Raw genomic sequence first — 22,846 nt, 5'->3', positions numbered from 1 at the left:
TGAAAATAATGAAGAATATTACTGTGGTGACATAACATGAAAATAATGAAGAATGTTAATATGGTGACATAACGCATGAAAATAATTAAGAATGTTAACATGGTGACATAGCGCATGAAAATAATGAAGAATGTTAATGTGGTGACATAACGCATGAAATTAATGAATGTTAATATGGTGACATAATGCATGAAAATAATGAAGAATGTTAATGTGTTAATATGGTGACATAATGCATGAAAATAATGAAGAATGTTAATGTGGTGACATAACGCATGAAATTAATGAAGAATGTTAATATGGTGACATAACACATGAAAATAATGAAGAATGTTAATGTGGTGACATAACGCATGAAATTAATGAAGAATGTTAATACGGTGACATAACGCATGAAAATAATGAAGAATGTTAATGTGGTGACATAACGCATGAAAATAATTAAGAATGTTAATATGGTGACATAAAGTATGAAATTAATGAAGAACGTTAATGTGGTGACATAACGCATAAAATTAATGAAGAATGTTAATATGGTGACATAACGCATGAAAATAATGAAGAATGTTAATATGGTGACATAACGCATGAAAATAATGAAGAATGTTAATATGGTGACATAATGCATGAAATTAATGAAGAATGTTAATATGGTGACATAACGCATGAAATTAATGAAGAATGTTAATATGGTGACACAACGCATGAAATTAATGAAGAATGTTAATATGGTGACATAACGCATGAAATTAATGAAGAATGTTAATGTGGTGAAATAACGCATGAAAATAATGAAGAATGTTAATGTGGTGACATAAAGCATGAAAATAATTAAGAATGTTAATATGGTGACATAATGCATGAAATTAATGAAGAATGTTAATGATGTGACATAATGCATGAAAATAATGAAGAATGTTAACGTGGTGACATAACGCATGAAATTAATAAAGAATGTTAATATGGTGCCATAACGCATAAAAATAATGAAGAATGTTAATATGGTGACATAACGCATGAAATTAATGAAGAATGTTAATATGGTGAGATAACGCATGAAAATAATGAAGAATGTTAATGTGGTGACATAACGCATGAAATTAATGAAGAATGTTAATATGGTGACATAACACATGAAAATAATGAAGAATGTTAATGTGGTGACATAACGCATGAAATTAATGAAGAATGTTAATATGGTGACATAACGCATGAAAATAATGAAGAATGTTAATGTGGTGACATAACGCATGAAAATAATTAAGAATGTTAATATGGTGACATAAAGTATGAAATTAATGAAGAATGTTAATGTGGTGACATAACGCATAAAATTAATGAAGAATGTTAATATGGTGACATAACGCATGAAAATAATGAAGAATGTTAATATGGTGACATAACGCATGAAAATAATGAAGAATGTTAATATGGTGACATAATGCATGAAATTAATGAAGAATGTTAATATGGTGACATAACGCATGAAATTAATGAAGAATGTTAATATGGTGACACAACGCATGAAATTAATGAAGAATGTTAATATGGTGACATAACGCATGAAATTAATGAAGAATGTTAATGTGGTGAAATAACACATGAAAATAATGAAGAATGTTAATGTGGTGACATAAAGCATGAAAATAATTAAGAATGTTAATATGGTGACATAATGCATGAAATTAATGAAGAATGTTAATGATGTGACATAATGCATGAAAATAATGAAGAATGTTAACGTGGTGACATAACGCATGAAATTAATAAAGAATGTTAATATGGTGCCATTAAGCATAAAAATAATGAAGAATGTTAATATGGTGACATAACGCATGAAAATAATGAAGAATGTTAATATGGTGACATAATGCATGAAATTAATGAAGAATGTTAATATGGTGACATAACGCATGAAATTAATGAAGAATGTTAATATGGTGACACAACGCATGAAATTAATGAAGAATGTTAATATGGTGACATAACGCATGAAATTAATGAAGAATGTTAATGTGGTGAAATAACGCATGAAAATAATGAAGAATGTTAATGTGGTGACATAAAGCATGAAAATAATTAAGAATGTTAATATGGTGACATAATGCATGAAATTAATGAAGAATGTTAATGATGTGACATAATGCATGAAAATAATGAAGAATGTTAACGTGGTGACATAACGCATGAAATTAATAAAGAATGTTAATATGGTGCCATAACGCATAAAAATAATGAAGAATGTTAATATGGTGACATAACGCATGAAATTAATGAAGAATGTTAATATGGTGAGATAATGCATGAAAATAATGAAGAATGTTAATATGGTGACATAAAGCATGAAATTAATGAAGAATGTTAATATGGTGACATAACACATGAAATTAATGAAGAATGTTAATATGGTGACATAACACATGAAATTAATGAAGAATGTTAATGTGGTTACATAACGCATGAAATTAATGAAGAATGTTAATATGGTGACATAACACATGAAAATAATGAAGAATGTTAATGTGGTGACATAACGCATGAAATTAATGAAGAATGTTAATATGGTGACATAACGTATGAAAATAATGAAGAATGTTAATGTGGTGACATAACGCATGAAATTAATGAAGAATGTTAATGTGGTGACATAACGCATGAAAATAATTAAGAATGTTAATATGGTGACATAAAGTATGAAATTAATGAAGAATGTTAATGTGGTGACATAACGCATGAAATTAATGAAGAATGTTAATATGGTGACATAACGCATGAAAATAATGAAGAATGTTAATATGGTGACATAACGCATGAAAATAATGAAGAATGTTAATATGGTAACATAATGCATGAAATTAATGAAGAATGTTAATATGGTGACATAATGCATGAAAATAATGAAGAATGTTAATATGGTGACATAAAGCATGGAATTAATGAAGAATGTTAATATGGTGACATAACACATGAAATTAATGAAGAATGTTAATATGGTGACATAACCCATGAAATTAATGAAGAATGTTAATATGGTGACATAACCCATGAAATTAATGAAGAGTTTTAATGCATGTCACTATGTAAAGCAGGGAAGTTAATAAAGGTGTTAAAAATTACTGTTTTTAAAGAGTCACTTAAAATGATGCCCCTGTCTCAAAGGCACTAGTAGACAGTTGCTGATTAACAGATTTTAGTATGGAACCATGTGGATCTCCTATGTGATTCACCTCCAATACTATTCTCTGTATATCACAAGTACCTTAATGCGATCTGTAGCATGCAGAAGATGGCCAGTGTCTAAGAGCCTGGATACTTTCCTTCTATAAACAGTTTCTGAAATTTTGTACATTCTTTCCACCATTATTTTTTTGAAGAATATTTCTTTTTGGATTTTACTGCTAAAATTTTAAGCTGGGTTTCTGTGAAGTATAAATTTTAAGTCTTTCTACAGTTATTGGCAATAATATTTGACCCCCTAGAAAATAAGCAATGTACATGACATTCTTTTTAGCCTTGCATGTTTATGGCAAGCACACTTGTTTATGTAATTTCTAGAATATTCTGGTGTTTGAACAATGTCTTAAAAGGTATGCTCACCTATAGTTAACAAAGGACAATAAGGTATTGAGAAAGAATGACTACAGTGTGAGCCACTACAGCTGATGTTTCTTTGACATAACTAAGACACCAACAATGCCCGGAAACAGCAAGATGAAATGAAGTTGAGGAATAACACAGGATATAGACATCAGTCTTATGAACCTATGTCAGCATGCTGCATGGCTTGCAGCGAGATCTACGCTGGCTCCATACAGATAAGACAACTTCTAACTGGAAATAAATCCAGCTGGTAATCAGCATCAGAAGATGGGTGCACTCAAATGTTCTGATTTTCTGTTACACTGATGCCCTCTAATGCAGTTCTTTCGTAGGCCTTACTGGAATGTGTAGTAAGCACCTTCCATGTCAAGGCTTGTCATATGAAATCCTTTTATGAAAGTGAACTTTTATTTTACTTTACAGTTACCACTCTGACCTTGTTTGTATGAACAAAAGTGGTCAAATCCAGAACTGGACTCACTGTTGTCTTTTTGGGAACCATAAACAATCTGGAATAGAAGCATTGTCCTTTTCTGGTTGTGTCGCATCCACTCTATTGCCTTGTTTTAGAATAATCTATCAGCAATACAGCTGCGAAACCTGATGAATATCTACAATGAAAGAGAAGAAGCTGTGGAAGAACTTCTACCATACAGTCTTGAACTATTGTTTTTAATACATATTTGTCTGCAATAATACCTGAAAAGTTCCTCCCAGGTAAGATAAGAAAGGGAAAGAAGAGCATATAATTAAATGGATGACATATACTGGTAGTTCCCTTTCTCTAGACCCTGATTATTTACCCACTGTATTGCTTTCTTTGAAACTGTGTGACTGGAGTATGGCAAATCTTAAGGCAGGGTCTGATCTACCCCACCCCCTTTCTTTTCCAAGTCCCATATTTAATCTGCTGGCTGTTCATTTAAAAACTTTCAAGTGACAACCACATAATACAATTTGGTTTTCAGATTCGGTATGATCTCATAAAAATATATGAGTGAAAAAACTTCACTTTTAACTGCTACGGCTGTATGTTTTTTCATGTTTTTTCTTTTTATTGAACTCAGGTAATTTCTGGAAAATTGCTTTCACACAGCCCAATATTCAACACTAGCATCTTATCACATGGATCACATAAATTAATGCCCTTTCAGAAACCATTCTTAATGTATATACCTTGTTTCTTTACCTGTCTAGCAGCCTCCACTCTCTAAAAGCAGTAAAGCCAATGGAATGCATTTCCTTGACAGACAGAGAGAGAGAAAGACCGTGGCAAGGGCTACTTTATGGCTATTGTAAAAATGATGTCTTTCCCTAGCAGTTTAATATAAGCTATCTACCCTTTTGGGTAGATGGAGTTGAGTATCACAGTGTTGTCTGTTGGTATTCAAAGTATTCTGCACGGTGTCAAAGGGAAATTAATTATTTTGCAGGATGTGAGCATTGTTATTTTCATGTATCAGTTTTTAGAGGAAGTGAAGTCTCATGTAGGGAAATTAAAATATCTCCCCATGGAGGTAACAGTCTCAGAAAATGTTACATCTTCTGGGGGAAATCAAAGATCTGAAGGTGTGTTCCTGTGTTAGAATCAGGTTAAGGAGGGCAGTCTAAATGGTCTATGTGAAATTTTTCTCCTCAGAAGACATGTTTTTCTTTAATTTCAAATACCTTCATCAATGCTGGCAAAGGTTTGTGTGTTTTTATGACAAACATAAACCTGTACTGGTCGAGTGGGAGTACTAAAAAATGAGGTCCTTGTTGCTTAGCAGTTTCCTGGGTGATACAAGGACTGCATGGCAATGAGTGTCTAGTTAAACTGAGGTAAGACACAACTGGAAAACTCAGCATATTTAGGAATAAAACAGCCTTGTTAGTTTTTTTCTTTTCTTTTCTTTTTTTTTAATATATTCTAGATCTGCAACCCTGTGAACGTGAAAAAAAATCTTCATAGGCTCTCATGCAAGTACATAAAAGGTACTATTCTGGCTTTCTAACATTAAGGCACTGAGTAGGTGACTGCTCCCAGGGTACTTCATTGACTGGCTTATAATTCCTATTTTGGGGAAATTTCAGAACTTAAGTACCCAAACTATTGAGCTTGTGAAGGCCTTATCTTTATTTTACCTGAAATACTGGCTGCCTTTTCGACTTGTCCTACCCTTCTCAATTTTTGCTCCACCTTCTCTCTCTCTTTCTCTCATTCTGTTATCGATTAGATTATTTTTTGGCGGTCTTTAAACATTCCTTTGCCATGTATGAAGCTAGAGTTTTACTTTTTCTTAACCTGGTGGCTTGAAGACATTAATTTTTCTTTGAAAGTTAGACAGCGAGTGTATGTTTGAGAGAAACATTATGCAATGAAAATTTTTCAGGTGTAAATTAATAGATGAATGTACTTAGAAGGTAGGAAGGACTGAAGTAAATGATGCCCAACAAGTCTTAAATGGGGAGTGTTGTGACACCTATATTAGAGCCTTTGCAAGAACAAGACCAACACTGGTCTTCACAGGAAAACAAGAGGGGCAACAGTGAAAATCCACGATGTTCTCAGGAGATAGAAGATGGAAAACTCAAATGTTATGATTTACTGTTACAGTGGCACTCTAAAATTATAGATGTTCTGGTTTATATACTGAATAAATATCATATCTTTGTTGTGTTGTGCCATCAAAGCTAAATTATCTTTTTCTCAAAAACTGATATTTTTTGTTATCTTAAATGTTACAGTAGAAAACAGTTTTGGCAATGCTGAGTGACACAGATACATTTGAAATGTTGTCATTTTGTAGTGTCATACTATTAGGACATGCAATGTATAATATATGGTTTACTATCAAAGTACATTATTCTAAACATTATACAATAAAGTCTGAAAGCTTTAAAAAGATAAGACAATTTGGAAAAAGGACAAATTAAGGTCAGAAAGGAAATTAAAAAAATGGCAAAACCACAACATAGCTAAAACAGACTAAAACAAAAGTGTAGGTATCAGTTCTGTATGGAATATCAACCACAAAAACTATTAGAAGCACACATGCACAGTGTTTCGGTAACATCAGTTCTAAAAACCAAGGGGATTAGTATACAAAAGAGCCTGTCAATCCTTGTAAATGTTGTACAATAACATTTAAAATTAAATGCTTCTCATCAAAATTCAAGATGATCTGCCCCTTTGCTTTTGAGCTGAGGGAAATAGTTTAAAAGCATTTAATACATAAACATCCCTGAATAATTCTATGAAAATAAAATGTCAACATATTTTGCAGATGCAACCCTTTATAGACAGGGAACAAAAGCAAGCAAAATAATCAGCATTAAGTGCACACTTCTGAAATAAATGTTTAGGAGTAAATAAGTTCGGCTTTTATAGTTAGATTACAACCCCAAAACATATATCACATTCTTACCGCATTCAGCAGGTTAACTAGGTTATCGTCTCTCACAAAACATTCTCATATTCTACCTACAAACTTTCAACATTAGCAGGTATTTCTATTATCTGTGAGTCTCAAACACAGAACAGTCTACCACTCATTTTCAGATATCATGAAGCTATAACTGCCTTTTCAAATAAACTAAAAATATTTCTTCCTTAAAAAATTTCTGCATCTGGTGTAAGCTCAGTAAATGTCCAGCCTTAAGCACTTAATTACCAGTTTAACAGATTTGTTTGCATATTAATGAGTTAAGTGGACTGGTCTAAAAACAATTTTCAGCCATGACCCGGGATAAGACAAAAAGACACACGTACAGTATAAGTACAGACTTGTAAAAGCAGAAAGTACAGATAAAATTATATCAGATACAGTCAAAATAAAGAGTATGTAATTAACAGAGACCAACAGGAAATAATAATAATAATAATAATAATAATAATAATAATAACAATAATAATAATAATGCTAGATTAATACCAGGCTTTTCAAGACATTAAGACGAGGGTAACGCAAGGGAAAAGGCAATGACACATTACCTTGACTTTACAATATTCTTATAGATTTTGATCAATCACATTTTGTTTGTTTTCCTGATGTTAAGACTGTAAAAATTCCATAGTGTGTGGGCAGCCATAGTGTAGGATCTTTCCTGCATTAAGTTACACTTATTAATAATTTAAAGCGAATGACCTGCTAAATAATAGCAACAACAACTCAAAGTTCATAAATTCAGTTCTCTCAGTAATAAGCCTACAGGAGAAGTAACAGCAGCAGAGCTTTAATACACAAACATGACCTTGGAAGAATAGTGTCAACATATTTTTCATTGCTTCATGTCTTACAGTTAAACTTTTTCACTGATATCTACTGAGCTGTTTTTTTTTTTTTTACACATTTCTTTTTGTGAGCATACTAGAAACTGGATTGTAAAGTCTGGTATATAATACCAGCTACCAAATCATACATTTAAACTGTCCAGATTTTCACAGAATATCCAGATTTTTGTCTCATATTTTTGATCTATTCCTCATAAAATTTCTTGCTTTCTGGCAACTCACTGAGGATTGAAGTCAGTAAATAATGACAGGTGTTTGAATTTCAGATGTCATATCCTTCAGCAAATGAATGTTAAAACAAATCCTGTTATTCTAGCAACTTTCTAAGTTTATAAAAACATCTTTAAAATCTGTCCCTATTCTTTGGCCTTTGTCCCACTGTTATTGTAGGCATTGTCTAGATTTCTTGTGCTTAGAGAATGAGAAGTATGTACCAAATAAACACACACACACACACACACACACACACACACACACACACACACACACACACACACACACACACACACACACACACACACACACACACACACACATATATATATATATATATATATATATATATATATATATATATATATACATGCCAAACAAATGATTCAAAGAAAACCACCCAGTAATGTATCAAACAGATTTATGCCTAATAATTTATCAGATTAGTTATGGAAATTTACCTGGAGATTCAAAGAGGCAGCCATGGTGACACAGGAGGAAGTGTTCAAGGACTGCAAAGTTTTTCAAGGTTCAGTATTCAATCGACTTCCAATACACTATGGGTCCTATTCCATAGACTTGCTCTCAGTTTATGTGACCACTTAACACTGAAGCAAATCTTGGAATCTGGCCCCATGTATCTTAATGTAGTCTTCATAAGTAATGAGACTGTCCATGCATATTCTAACACCCTCATTCCCCCCATACATCCACCAAAGACGAGAGAATATCCAGCAGCCTCATAGGTGATGTCCACTTTTAATGAAACACAGTTATCTGCCAGATACATGCCTCTCTGATTCTGTATACAAATGCACATCCTGCCTGATTTAGTGTTCCAAGCCTAAAAACCTCTTCCATTGTATCACTGTAGACTTCACTCTCCTACCACTGACCACAGCATAATCTCAATTCTAGCTCTCCTTTCCTTAAGAATCTAAGATGTTGATGTGTACATATTTTATCTGCAAATATACACAGTTCCATCATAATTATTTTTTCTTGCTGCATTTGATATGTCTTAATTGGAATACATTGGACAATGTCATATTCTATACATGTACTACAAGTAAGTTTTACTACTATTCTATACAAATTTAACATAAATGTACCTTTGTCTGGAGCTTCTCTCTGGGCTTCCAATAATATGGGGTTCTTCAGAGATTTTCCAGGTTAACAAATGAAGTAAATACAATAAAATAAAGGAATAATACAAATCATAACACAAAGCAGTCAGCAGACTCAGCATGGTGTCAAGACAAGATCTTGAGCAAGACCCTGTCAGAAAATCAAACACTGTCGTACAGAGGCCATACAATGAATAACAGACATATTGGCACATAAAAGCAAGTTAAACTAAAATATTTGCATATAAAGAAAAACAATTGCACAAGTACACATAAATAATGCTGTTACATCACAGAGATTCATAATGAGTATGCCTTCAACTCTGTTATACGAACATGCTTTATTAGGGTACATACCTCAGAGCACCGCTGTCATATCCCTTTTGAAATCTCTTCATGCTCCCTCTGGGATGGTGACTTAGAAAGTAAAGACTACGGGTCTTTGTGGTCCACTCTGATAAACCCTGTTATGAGATTTAGGCCAATAGGCACATCCTCTTGAATGAAGCAGCAATTCTAATCCAAGTTTACTTGGCTGCAAATACCACCAAGATGATGCCCTCTGCTCATGCAGAGCATAAAGCACTACACTCACTGCAGCAGTTGAGCATATTTCAGCTCTGCTGTGGCACCTCTTCACTCTCCTCACACTGGTGGGGGAGGTGGCAGTTCCAGTCATTATTTATTTTTTTTTTTTTGCAGGCCAATGTTATCAGTGTTTGATAAGCAGGAAAACTCAGCTTTTAGTGGCAGGTGCTGGAAAATGGGGCACTCCAACTTTCATAGCTGTCAGATGAAAAGCCGAGCCCTCTGAACTTAGCAAATGACAAGTATAAGTCACCAGTCACTTAGCAGTATGACTTCTAAAGGTTAAAACAATGACACTTGAACAAGTATAACACATTCAGCAATAGATTTCACTCTTCCATTATACAAATTTCAGTTTTCTGTTATAGAAATTACTGAATTAAATATGTTCCGAGACCACATTTGGAAATGTGCTTTATTATTTATTTTGTATTAAATTATTTTATTTCTATTTTATTTATATCTTCCTTAGTTAGAGTGTACAACTGAAATGTCTCCTTGCTGCTGTTCTAGATGGTCAGCATACAGCCAGTCCATGGTTTGTGGTAGGTGATTCACATGCATCAATGCATGTCTAAGCAAGAAGATATGAAGCAGAAAGATGTAAGGAATGAAATAACTCCAGCTACAGCAAAACAGCTCGAATGATATGGTCACGTGAAGTACATTTCAGAGAATTCACATTCTGTTGGTTATATTTTTTAGCATGTATATCCAAGCAGGATGAATTAAAGACAGTTACAGCTAAGAAATATGAAGATTAAAGGGTGCTTTTCTGTAAAGTAATACATTATTCTTCCATGGCTGTTAACCATGAAACATATCAAACTGCTACCCACCATATAAAACTGCTTTTCTGAAAAACAGTTCACACAGCTTGCATGGCTATAAGAAGGTAACTAATATTGACAATTAACATTCTTTGTGGTGAAGTTACAATTCTTCAGGATTTTATCTTAAGCAATACAACCTGCCCTTTTTTCCATTTTTATAGATATATATATACTCTGATGAAGTCCAAGTACCAAAACGAAAGTGCTTAATTCTTTTAATAAATTAGCAAGTCTGGTTGCAATTTGTTCCTGCTTATTTTCTATTATACACATAAAAACACACACACACACACACACACACACACACACACACACACACACACACACACACACACACACACACACATTATATATACATAACACATATACACAAGACCACTGAATCAAATTATTTTTGACTTCTCCTTTAATACTGAACTGTACTAGCAACTCTGGCCTTTTGTAAAGACTGATGAAAATAAATGTAAATGCACCAAAATGCTTTACAAAATCACATAAATGACATCAGAACAACACTTACTAGTCTGAAAACATTTTAATTTCTCAAAAAACCTGAGCAGATCACCAAGTGCCAAGGACTGTTCTAAATTACTGTCATGCTAAGGCATCTACTGAACACTCCAGCAATATAACCTATGCCTTGGATGTCAAACTCATACTGCCATATTAGTCTTGTGTTTACAATGTCCTCAGTTACTTGAAAACACCTATATTCTCACTTGTGAAGCGCACCAACAGCATTGCCTCATTTTTGTACTACCCATTCATTCCTCCCTCTCTAAATTTTAGATTACTTTGAGTAGAAGACACCAGTAAGCCTATTCAGTCTGTACTTTATTTGCTTTGAACATTCTACCTACCTACCTCTGTCCTCTCTTTCTCCCTCCATTAAATGTCATCTTGAATGCCTTTGTTGTTTCCCCATCACCCATCATGGTTTCCATTGGTCAGCATCCCTCTCTGTGAAGAAATGTCTTCATAGATCTGGGAAGTAGTTGGATCATTTATCTCTACCCCCTTTCCACTTTTTCCTTCCTGTTCAAAGTGACCACAACACATCTACCTGACATGATCGTATGCAACCATAATCAACCCCCCTCCAGCTCTTCTAGTTTTAAAGGAAATAAAAAAAAACACATAACTACTTTATCTGGTCTCTGGTAAAATACTTTCTCCATCTCACATCCTTTCTGTTAATGTTCTACAGGACTCCTTCTTGCAATATAATATTCTCTTTGTACAGTTCAATCAGGCCCAGAAGAGTGGGAGCATTACTGTTCTGCATCAGGAGTACATCCCCATGGGAAATCAAACATACATTCACCCAGGAGTCTGTTAATGACTTTCCTGCTACTGCTGTTGGCTTAATAATGTTGAGGTTTCTTGAACTGTTCCTGCTTTTAACCCTACTTGCTGTTCCAGTTTACGACAGTTCTACATTACTGAGCTGTTGCAGACCTCCAGAGGATCAGTCAGTGCACTAGGCAGATTCTTGAGGATACTAGGAAGTAGCCCATCTAACATATCACTGCCTTAAAAGCAAGCTATTCTCTACCTCCTGCTCCTCCACTTGTGTCCATCTATGCTCTCAACAACCTGCCCATGTTCCCTCCCAAAACAGCACATTCCCTCTCCTTTCATTTATGAAGACTAAACAGACACCGTCATTACAGAAATCTGGGAAAAAGCAGAAATATGCAATATTCCCATTTTGTTCAGCCACCTCAGATCTGCTGATCCCATTTTCCTTACTGCTATATACTGACAAAAGAATATCTTCTTTCTTTTGACCCCTTTTGGCAACTCAACATGTGCCTTTGCTGCCTTCTTGACCTTTGTTACTTTTTCTGCTTGCCGGTTTGCACCTTGCTTCCTCCCATCTACTTCCTGTATGCCCTGCCTTTTGTGCTATTTCTACTATCCCATTCATTTATAGGCATGCTGACTCTCTCCCTTTTGTACCTTTTTGTCTTATCCTCTAAATCTTTTCCCAGCTGTGAGTACTCCATCCTGGACCCATTCCCATAATTTGTTTAGTCCATGAATTTACCCCCCAACACATCCATGACCAGCTGTTCTAGCTCAATATATGCCAATCCCCTAAAATCCCACAGCACCATTTTGGTCTTTGTATTCTTATCCTTTCCCCCAATACTGCAAACCACAAAATAGCATGAACACTGTTGGCTAATAATGTTTTACCTATATATTCAAGAATCCTGCTATACTGCCTTGGGCCACATCTAGAATACTAATTTCTGGAACACTCCTGCACCAGCTGACTGAACCACTGATGGCCCAAATGTCAATCAGCAGATGTTCCTTCCCTACGATGGAGCTCCGAACCTCACAATCTAATGCTGGCAGATTTAGATCAATGTGTATAACAATCTTTCAACAGCACTTTTTTATCCTGCCCTCAATTCTCTCATCTTCTTCCCTTAATATGTCTGGAAACAGAGGTAATCTAGAAAGCTACAGTCAGGTCTGGTATCCTACTTGTGACCAAGAGGGTGACAATACCAACAAGAAACAGGGTACAAAGGATTAGTCCAAATAAGAACATTTTAGCTAGCAGATCTAGGAGACTCTCTCTGATGCTCTCCCTGTGGGAGGAATACAGGCACTTTGAAGTTTCAAGTAGTTTATTCAGTTAAGTAGGTAGATGGATGAGTGTTCTTGTTCTAAAGTGAGTTAGAAAAACATTTGTCTATCTACCTCCTTAATTAACTACTTGAAACTTCAACAAGATATCTTTACTCCTTCCACAGGGAGAGTATCATGAAGTCTTCTACATCTGCTAGTTAAAGTGATCTTATCTGGAATAATACTTTGTATTCTGTACCATTAGTATGTTTAGGGAAAATACACTACATCAATCCCAAAACAATGAAAGAATGTAAAACATTAATACAACAAGCTAACTTTAGACATTGTTTATTAAAATCATGCACACTGAGCACTATCTGTTTAGACTTCCACGTAACATGCATTAAGAGAATGAAGAAAACTGTACTATCACCTCCAGAAGAAGGGAAATGTATGCTATAGACCTGTCTCTTGTAGAGCTATTATAGTAAATACATAATTTTCATATCTGATCAGATGAGATACACCTTCTATTATAAAGAGAGAACACAAGCTAATACCCCAGTGTGGATATTCTTCTGAGAAATCCTCTAGATTAACAGTGGTCGCAAAGGAAGACATCAAATTCAGCATACAGCATCCTGTGAAACTGTTGAGAGAAGACCAGGTAGCGCTTAAACAAACATCATCTACAGCTGTACATCTGAAGAAGGTTGCAGAGACTACACCTGCTTTAGTGGAATGAACATCAGATGCTGAACCAAGAGGCTCCCCATATGTAATGTCAAAACTGGATGCAATCATACAACTACTTAAAGTGCAATCCTAGATACTTACTTTCTGTCTAAGCTTTATCTGCAAGAATAACACAAACATCTCTGGTCAGAATCCTCTTAATCCTTGGGGGAGAAGACAGGCAAATGACTAGATAACTTTAAGAATGAAAGATGGGTTAATTTTTTGAGTGACTTTGTCCTTCTCTGAAAGACCAAATATGGTGAATTAATACAGAGCATACATTTTAAATAAAATAAATTTCTATCCTTTTGTTAACTGGGTTAGTCCCACTAGGCTTATGGCTTCTTTTAGCGGAGAAGACCCAAAGCATTATATGTATTGGAGCTCTTCCCCTACTCTCTTCAGTAGGTGCTAAGAGATCTTATATATACACCTCAGCTACCACCAACCCAAACAGATAGGACCTCAGTTTAACATCAAATCTGAAAGATGACACACAGAGGAGTGTAGTATCCCCTTTATACTGCAATGCAGTGTGACCAATCTATTTACCAGGTGTGGGAATAGAACCTACAGCCTTCTGCAAAGGCATGACTGCTACTTGTTGTGACAGTGAAATCCTAGTAGATGTCATTATCACCGGTAACAATGCCTTCCTTGACAAGTTTAACTTGGTTGAATCTTCTGGTTCAAAAGAGGGGTAAAGTAAGTTTTTTCAGTATAAATTACAAACCCAAAGGGACATGGGGTCATGTGTTGTAGAGGCTTAGAAGAATGCATCACACAAATGTTTTATGCAGTTTGAGAAAGCTTGTCAAGAAAAGTCAAACCCCATGAGGAAATCAGAAATAGACATAAAATGGACTGAATGAGGAGTAGCCAACTCCCCCCCCCCAAAAAAAAAAAGAAAACTTCAGAAAGAATTTAATATTGAAGGGACAAGAGCTGAAAAGGGTCTACTCTATTCACTAGCCACAATGAAAAAATCCAGTCGTCCTTGTAATTTTTCTGAACATTTAGCCTTTAAGAACAGAAAATGTGTACCTCTTGAAAACAAGGGATCTCGGGTAGTTAGTTGAATTGTAATTGACAATTCTTAGAAACTCTTAATGTGAAGTCTGCCCAAGGGATTGGTCAATACCACTTTGCTCGAACATAATCAGAAGGGTTTCTCCAGAAGACAGAAACAAAGTAAACCATAGTTGCCAAGGCAGGTAAGGGACTCTGACGATGACTGCAATTAGGGATACAGACAATAGGCAAGAAGAGGCTGAAAATTATTGGAGAAAACTGTCAAAAGAACCAAGGAATTGGGAGCAAATAATTAGAGAGTAAATGGGAAAAGGCCAATAATGTATTTGGAGTGCAGGCTAGAGACTGCCTTCCCTATCAAGGATTGATATCAGAGTATAGGCAAAGAAAAAGAAATAGGGATCCTAAGAGAAAGACCAGCACTGGTATAGTTTTTAGTAGACTCTATAATAGAAGCTGCTGTTAAAAAAGGAGTAATTACTAGAACATATAAAATATTACATGATAACTAAGAATCAATCAGAGGGGGGTTAAAAAGGATTGGGAGGAGAGATTGGTTATTGAATTCACAAAGAATAAATGAGGGGATATATGTATGTCTCTAAAATAAGCAACAAAGTCTAGTAGAGTTAGGATTTTTGCTTAGATATATTTACATAGGTATTTTTATACTCCAAGTAGACTCCAAATATTTTTTCCTCAGGTAGACAGCAAATATTAGAGGTGTGATGGGGAAAAAAGAGGCAACTGGGAACATATTTTCTGGGAGTGTAATGAGTTGGCAGACTTTAAAAAATTGGCGAGCATGTGTGTGATATAAGACACAAAAAGCAATCCAATGCCCTCTATAAACACACTTGCACGCACAACACTTCAGTATTTAGATTTACTATTAGTGATCATATTATAGGAAATTGCAGGGATAAATTTGGCCGCCCAGTATATTGAATATTAAGGAGAAAAAATGGATAATTAAACTAGGGGGGCTTTTCCCTCCTGGTTTAAATGAATATTTATGAATTAACAAATAGGAATGTTTGTTGGCACTTGCCTTTGGCTATATAAGAAGGATCTTTTGATCCCAGTATTTGTTCTTTATTTGTCTTCCACTGAAGAAGGCTATTAAGCCAAAACCGGTTTGGTTTGGGGGTTGGGATATGTATTTTTGTCCATTCACCCACGTTGTTACATGTGTTATGCATTAAACTATGCTAAAACACACTTTATGCTGGCTCTGAATTGTTTAGACTTTAAAAAATCCCTCCAGACTACTCTATCAGAAATATTGGGTGAGCAAATTGGTATGACTAAGGAAATTATTTTTTGAGCTATGATACAAAATTGGAATTGCCTAGACATAGTACAGCCTTGCTGAGTCTAATTATGGTGGCAGCCAAAAAAGCAATTACTAGAGATCAAAGTCTAAACCAACTGTACTAGAAGTAGTGAATATAGTAACAGAGATAAAACAACTGGAAGTGGGATCTTTAGAAAGGGGTAAATTACATAAAAAAGTAGAAATTGTGGGAACAGTACATGCAGACAAGGAATAAGGTTTAAAAGAAGGCAAGATTTTAATGAGCTATGTAATGTTTGACTGACAGTGACTGGATCGATTATAAATGATGTAGACTGTTTGCAACTAAAATTATGTCAATATGGTCTGTTTTCATTTATATAAATGTATGATTGTTTATGTCATAACTGATACTTTAATAAATATATTTCTTATTTAATAATAAAAAGAGCAGGTGAGGCATTATGAGGAAGACTCTGCCTTGTAGAGTCTGGATTTCTGGATGAACCTCATCATCACAGGAAACAGGAGGAAAGCATAAATGAGTACAGTGCACCATCTGTGGATGAGGGCATCCCTAGGACACCTCAGAGGACAAATCAGGGGAAACAGATGTTGTATTTTGCATTTGTCAGAGATTCAAACAGGTCATAGTGAGACTGGCCCAACAAACTAAACTGCAGGTCACAGTGTGGCTAAAAGTCTACTAGTGGAGCATAAGTAAATAATGATTAAACTTGTTGATGAAGAAAATGACCTTTCTAGAACATGAATGGCCACTAGGAATTTTTTATTTATTTATTTAACACCAGTTGACTGGGAAAGTCTGACTAGGACAGAGCCTATTTTCAGCAGAGGCCCAGGAAGATACACTCCAGACGCATGTCTTTGGAAATGTGAGAGGAAACTGGAGTACCCAGAAGAAACCCAAGCGAATGCAGGGAGGACATGTCAACTCCACACAGAAGGCACCCCAGCTAAGAATCTAACTGGATAACCTCTTGCTGTGAGGTGGCAACATTAATTGCTGCAACACTGCACTGCCCTTTTGCATGGGCTTGACTGCCTATTCCCAAACTTTCACAACTTTGTGCCACAGTCATTAAAGATTAAGTTTACTCGTGCTTGTCGGTGAATTAAACTAATCTTGATTTGTCCAAGGGAATGGAAATTATGCCCTCAGAGAGTGAATCCTAATTAGTTAAAAATATGAGAAGGACTGCACTCATCACTTGAAAGCTGATTAAGAGGTTAAACTCCTGAAGCATCTAAAATCCTTGAACTGTTCCCTGTAGTGACCCACTTCACTTTTCTGAAAATCTATCCACAGTGAATGAGCCCTGTGGAGTCGGCAACTGGAAGGGATTCCCACAGATGACACTGCCAAGCTACTACTTACTCTGGAGGTGTTGTTTGCAGGCCTTGGACTTTCAGATAGAGTGGGACAAGGGATATGGACCACTGAACCTTTAATGTCCATGGGAGAAACAGATAAATGTAGGTTTTGTAAAAACGAATTGGAAACAGTCGCACACCTCATTGCTGGTTGTGACATACTAATGGCAGAAGGACTGTATACTGAAAGGCATAATAATGTAGCAAGATTGTTGCAGTGGAGATTGTACAAACATTGTGGTACTGAAGTGGCTGAAAAACAATGGAAACATGAGCCACAAAGCATCACAGAAAATGATGAAGTTTATATCACATGGGATAACCCATTACCAACAGTTCAAAAGATAGATGCTAGAAAGCTGGATATAGTGGTCCATGAAAAGAAGACAAAAGTAGCATTGATCATTGAAATCTCCACACCCAGTGACTAGTGTTTTGCATACAGAGAGACACAAAGTCATAAAATATCAGGATCTGCAGGCAGAAACAAGAGCAATCTGGAAGAAAAATACCCAGACTGTCCCTATAGTAGCAAGAGCAACAGGTCTTATAAAAAGAATCTACAATCAAATTTAGATATGTTACCAATACATGCAACCCCATACAAATTGCAGAAGGAGTCATTACTGGGCACACTGTGGGTGCTGCGAAGAGCACTTCTGAATTGACATCAAAGAATGGAACAATATTAATTTCATGAACTTTAATTGTACTTTGACTTAGGAATGGGCTCCATTCCCATCATGGTATTAGAAACCCAAAAGATTTGGAGAAATTAAAAAAGGGTGAAATCTAGCATGAGGTATCACATGGATGACTGCATCAACCAGTCTCCAAGACTTCAAGCACAGTTGAAGAGAAATAGCACTGGAAATTATTATGTTTGAGACCTGGGTATGAGCTTGAACTGTATACAATCCAGCAACTGTTGTTTTTAGGAAAAATGCAACAAGCTATGAAATGCACAAAATTATTTAAAATTTACAAATGTTATTCTGTAAAATGCAGTATACATGTAAACCATAAAGTGTTTTAAAAAACTATATGAATAATACTGCAGGACATGTATTTGATATGCTGTGGAAATGTGGTCAGTTGGTAAGTGTGAAAACTAAAACATTCTGTATTTTTTTCTATGGAGGAAGAGCAGCCAGGCTGCAGCAAGATTTATAAGGTAAAAATCTAAGTTTTTTGTTGGGGCAGAATGCCTCTTTGAAGGGGCTATTTCAAGAGGTCAGTTAGGTGACACTAGCAAGCCTGAATCAGAGCCATAACTGTCTAAAGATACCAGACTTCCTTTAGAAGAACAGGTGAATAGGTTTACAGTTCTATACTAGGCTAATGACCACTGCGGCCTTTATAAGCCTAGCCATGCAACCCTAATGTATCCCACAAGTTATTGTGCCCTAGAAGTTATTTTAAGGTGTGCATGTCAGTTAGGGCATGATTTAACAGATGCCTGTGTCCATCAGAGAAAGGTGTCAGACCAGGGTGAATTTCTGATTTTCCATTCACTGGGCCAGGTTGCACTTGAATATGGTTAGGGAAGCGTTCTACTTCACATGGCTGGAAAGCCTATTCCACAGAATGGGGATTTTGTGAGATAAACACATGTTGGAAGGACAGGTATGTAAGTCACAAGCAAAGTTCTTAGATCTAGTATTTCTGGTGTTGTTCATTTTTCAGATATGCAAAAGATCCATTACAGTAGGATACAAGGGTGCCTCTTATGCCAGGCATAAATCGCCTCTCAGCACTTTGAAGGAAACAGACTATAATGATAGAGCTTTGAGGGGATCTGCATAGGACACTGTTTATGTCCTATATTTATTCTTTTTGTGAAGAACCTCTGCGTATAGGTTAACAGGTATATAGTAGGCTAATGAATCACAGTGAAGAGTTCAGATAGGTTCAGCTCTCATGTTCTACTTTATATAACTTGAAGGAGGTAGCCAAAATAGATCCCATTTCTTGAGGACAGGAAGAGTCTGTATACTGAGACAAAGGTTGAGGGAGGGTTACCACAAATATTCTATAGAGAGTTATTCTGAATCTAAAGGGTGGAATGCATAAAGAAATATTCCATAGAAGTGAATGAAAAAAGTTTGTACTGTCTACCCTACACAGATAGGCTACAAACCCTGTCCTTCTACTCAGTCTCATACTCCTCAGAGGTGACCTCTATCTGGCATACAAAGCAATCTCAGATCCCGCCCTGATGGGACTGCTGCATATCTGCAAGTCTAGCTCCACTCAAGTAACCCACACGCGTGACCTCAACCTGGTCTGTGACATCAATAGGACTTGTTGGCAGGACAGATTTGTGTTCTAGAGACTCCCCATTCTGTGGAATAGACTCCCTCTCCATGTCAAGCAGAGTACTTTATTAACCCTTTTTAAGCGCAACCTGGATAACTGGATGGGGAACAGAAAATATACCCCTGGGATTCCACCTGTGTCCCTGTTGGACAGGGGCATCAGGTACTGACTTGTCAGAACATGGGTAAAATTCTTGGCTAGGCTTTTAAAGGCTTCATGGCCAAGAGCCTAGTAACTTCCTATGTCTGTAATGAAAGGAGGTCAGCAGACTTCTTTGAGGTGATCCCCAGAAGTGGATCAATAACAGGAAGATTCCCTCTAATTCAAAATCGTATTTTATGAGGGTCTGTCCTGGTTCTGCTCAGATTGTCTGCCAATATGTATTGTTCTGACAGACAGTAATAAGCTTGGGGGGGTGGGGGTAAGGAATGCCAACCAGCTAACTCCCAAGCAATCTTATTCCAGCCTGTAGCCAGAGTTAAAATCTGTTGACCAAAGGAAATGAACAGAGCCAGTTCCTGGGACAGGTTTAAGAGACTAAGGCAGGAGGGTAGGGAGAAGGGAGGAAGAAGGAATGGTAGCATAGCCTTCTTAAAGTTGTATACTGTCCTTTAATTGTAAATGTTCCTGTCATTTGCATATGTCCCATGGGTCTCCACTACAGGAGGTTTAAGGAAACACATAGTGAAACCTCTAGCTTGACTGGGTTTTTCTTGCAGTTTATAATGAAAGGACTGTGTGACCTTTCTACCCTTTGATTTATACATACATATACATATATGCACACACACACACACACACACACACACACACATGGAGTTTGCTACAAATTGCTGCATTCTGCTTTACTTCACACAATTTTCTAGAAAGTTCAAAGTCAAACTAAACTTTATTGTCACTTCGATTCACACAAGTGCGAACTGAGCAAAATTATGTTTCTTCAGACTCAGTGTACATACAATACATAGACTACATTTAACATGACAATAATTCACAAAATTCTATACACACAGATGACAATCACAACAATAATAAATACTTGCATTATTGTACCAATTTAACAGATTGTTCACTGGTCAGTTTAATTTCGATTAAGAGCTAGAAGGCAGGAGTACTGTAGTCATTTCTCAGTTAGTGCTTAAATGTCATTACTTCAGGACTGCTTCCCCACATCTGTGAGTTTGATTTTTACCTTTGCTTGGCCTGACATATTTTATGATTCTTAGAAGTAGTACCTAGGAGCTATTAATTATTTTAGCCAGAAATGTGAATAGCTAGATGGTTAGTCACTATACTTCTGCAGGTCATTAGTCTTGAAATCTTTTATTTTGCATTTTCTTTATGCAAAACTGTACCTTCTATTTATAGTTAATTTATCAACACTATTTCTCAATTTAGTAAGCAAAGAATTAAAGAATTATATTTATCTTTTAAAGTTTGTAACTAGTTATTATCAATTTAACAACACAATGAAACCTCTATCTTTTGGTTTAGGATTGTGGTATTCACATCTGAAAGAGAAAATCTGCTAAATTAAAAATACCATCAGTATTTTTTTTAATCTCTTAGAGTGGCAGAGTAACTGGAATATGCTAGATTAATTATATCTAGCAGCAGCACTGCCCTAAGGCAGGAGAGGTTTGAAGCACTGGACAGTATTACTAGCCTCTGCTAGAAAATGCGTTCATGAATATAATAGTCAAGTCAAATCACAGTTACTTTGGAAAAGCCACCACTGTGGGGCAATGAGCTTGTGGCATTGGCGCGGTTCATAACCCTACTCTGCAACTGTTAGTATGAACCTCAAGGGAGGGACTGGAGTAGGACAAAGCTCAAGGCAATAGAGATCTGATACATGCTCGCAAGGTCAAACCTCACTTGTTTATTTATATGATTCTGATCAGTATTCAGATTTTACATCTTACACTGTTTGCTTGTTGTAGTTCCCTACATTTCTTTGGTGCAGTGGTGTGGATCAAAGGACTATTGTCCTTGCCCATTACAGACTGGTGCCAGTGGTATGGATAATGAAACCATACTCCTGGTGTCCATTATGCAGATGATATCCATTCTTGAGGCAGACATGCCTGGCAATGGAAGGTTGGCAGATGATAAAATACTAGCAGCTGAGATAGCCAGAACTGGGACTTGATGAGATTCACCATACTTCATAATGAATGGATTTTTTTTACTTTTGAAACAAATTTATTCCTCACACTGATTTGTAACATGAGTTCACGTACACTAACAATGAAACAATTTTAACACTTTCTATTATACACATGCATTACACATATAATTTCAATCAAAACTGTATCCTTTAGTCTTGTGCATAACAACTTACTGATACCTTGTAATTTCTACCAACCAACTAAATTTTACTCATCTACTTAAGCAGTGTTTTCCATGTATTGTTCACACAGTCACCATTTATTTTTAAGAAATTCATGTCTTCCATCTTTTAATGATTCCCATCTCTATTTTTCCTTCATAATATTCAGTATTTTAGTCCATTTAATAAAATATATCTAAAAAATGAAAAAAAAATTACGTCTTTCTTTCTATATTTAATTCCTTCATGGGATTCATATGTTTCAGTTTTCACACAATTGTAATTTTCTTAAAAAATGGTGAAAGTAAACTTACCATAACACAAGATATTCAAATAATCACTGCTGCAGTAGCCTTAGCTATATGGGTTTTATTCTGCTAAAGATAAAACAGTTGGCCACCTTCCAAAGCTTCAGGGCATCTTCCACACAGCCAAACCATCAGTCAGCTTCAGCTGAGCAGAAAAAAAAAACAGGTTTCGTTACCAAGCCCTTCAGAGCTTTCATGCCAA

At 35.8% G+C, this 22,846-nt stretch overlaps 1 protein-coding gene across 6 annotated transcripts in view; it reads right to left on the bottom strand.

Annotated features, from left to right (window-relative positions):
* The window catches only part of PPP1R12B (protein phosphatase 1 regulatory subunit 12B), a 1,629,528-nt gene extending 1,619,681 nt beyond the window's left edge, over positions 1–9,847 (bottom strand). For all 6 annotated transcript variants that reach the window (XM_044076504.1, XM_044076507.1, XM_044076505.1 and 3 more), the window contains exon 1: positions 9,571–9,847. In XM_044076504.1, the coding sequence (XP_043932439.1) occupies positions 9,571–9,611 (41 nt within the window). In that variant the 5' untranslated portion in view covers positions 9,612–9,847. The remainder of the gene's footprint in view (positions 1–9,570) is intronic.
* Between the last annotated feature and the right edge of the window lie 12,999 nt (positions 9,848–22,846).

Source organism: Protopterus annectens, chromosome 7.part0 (genome assembly GCF_019279795.1).
Source record: "Protopterus annectens isolate FY-2018-M chromosome 7.part0, PAN1.0, whole genome shotgun sequence".
In the NCBI taxonomy this organism is placed as follows: Eukaryota; Metazoa; Chordata; order Ceratodontiformes; family Protopteridae; genus Protopterus; species Protopterus annectens.
Note: the sequence above shows the minus strand (reverse complement) of the source record. Positions and strands in the feature narration are given on the sequence as shown.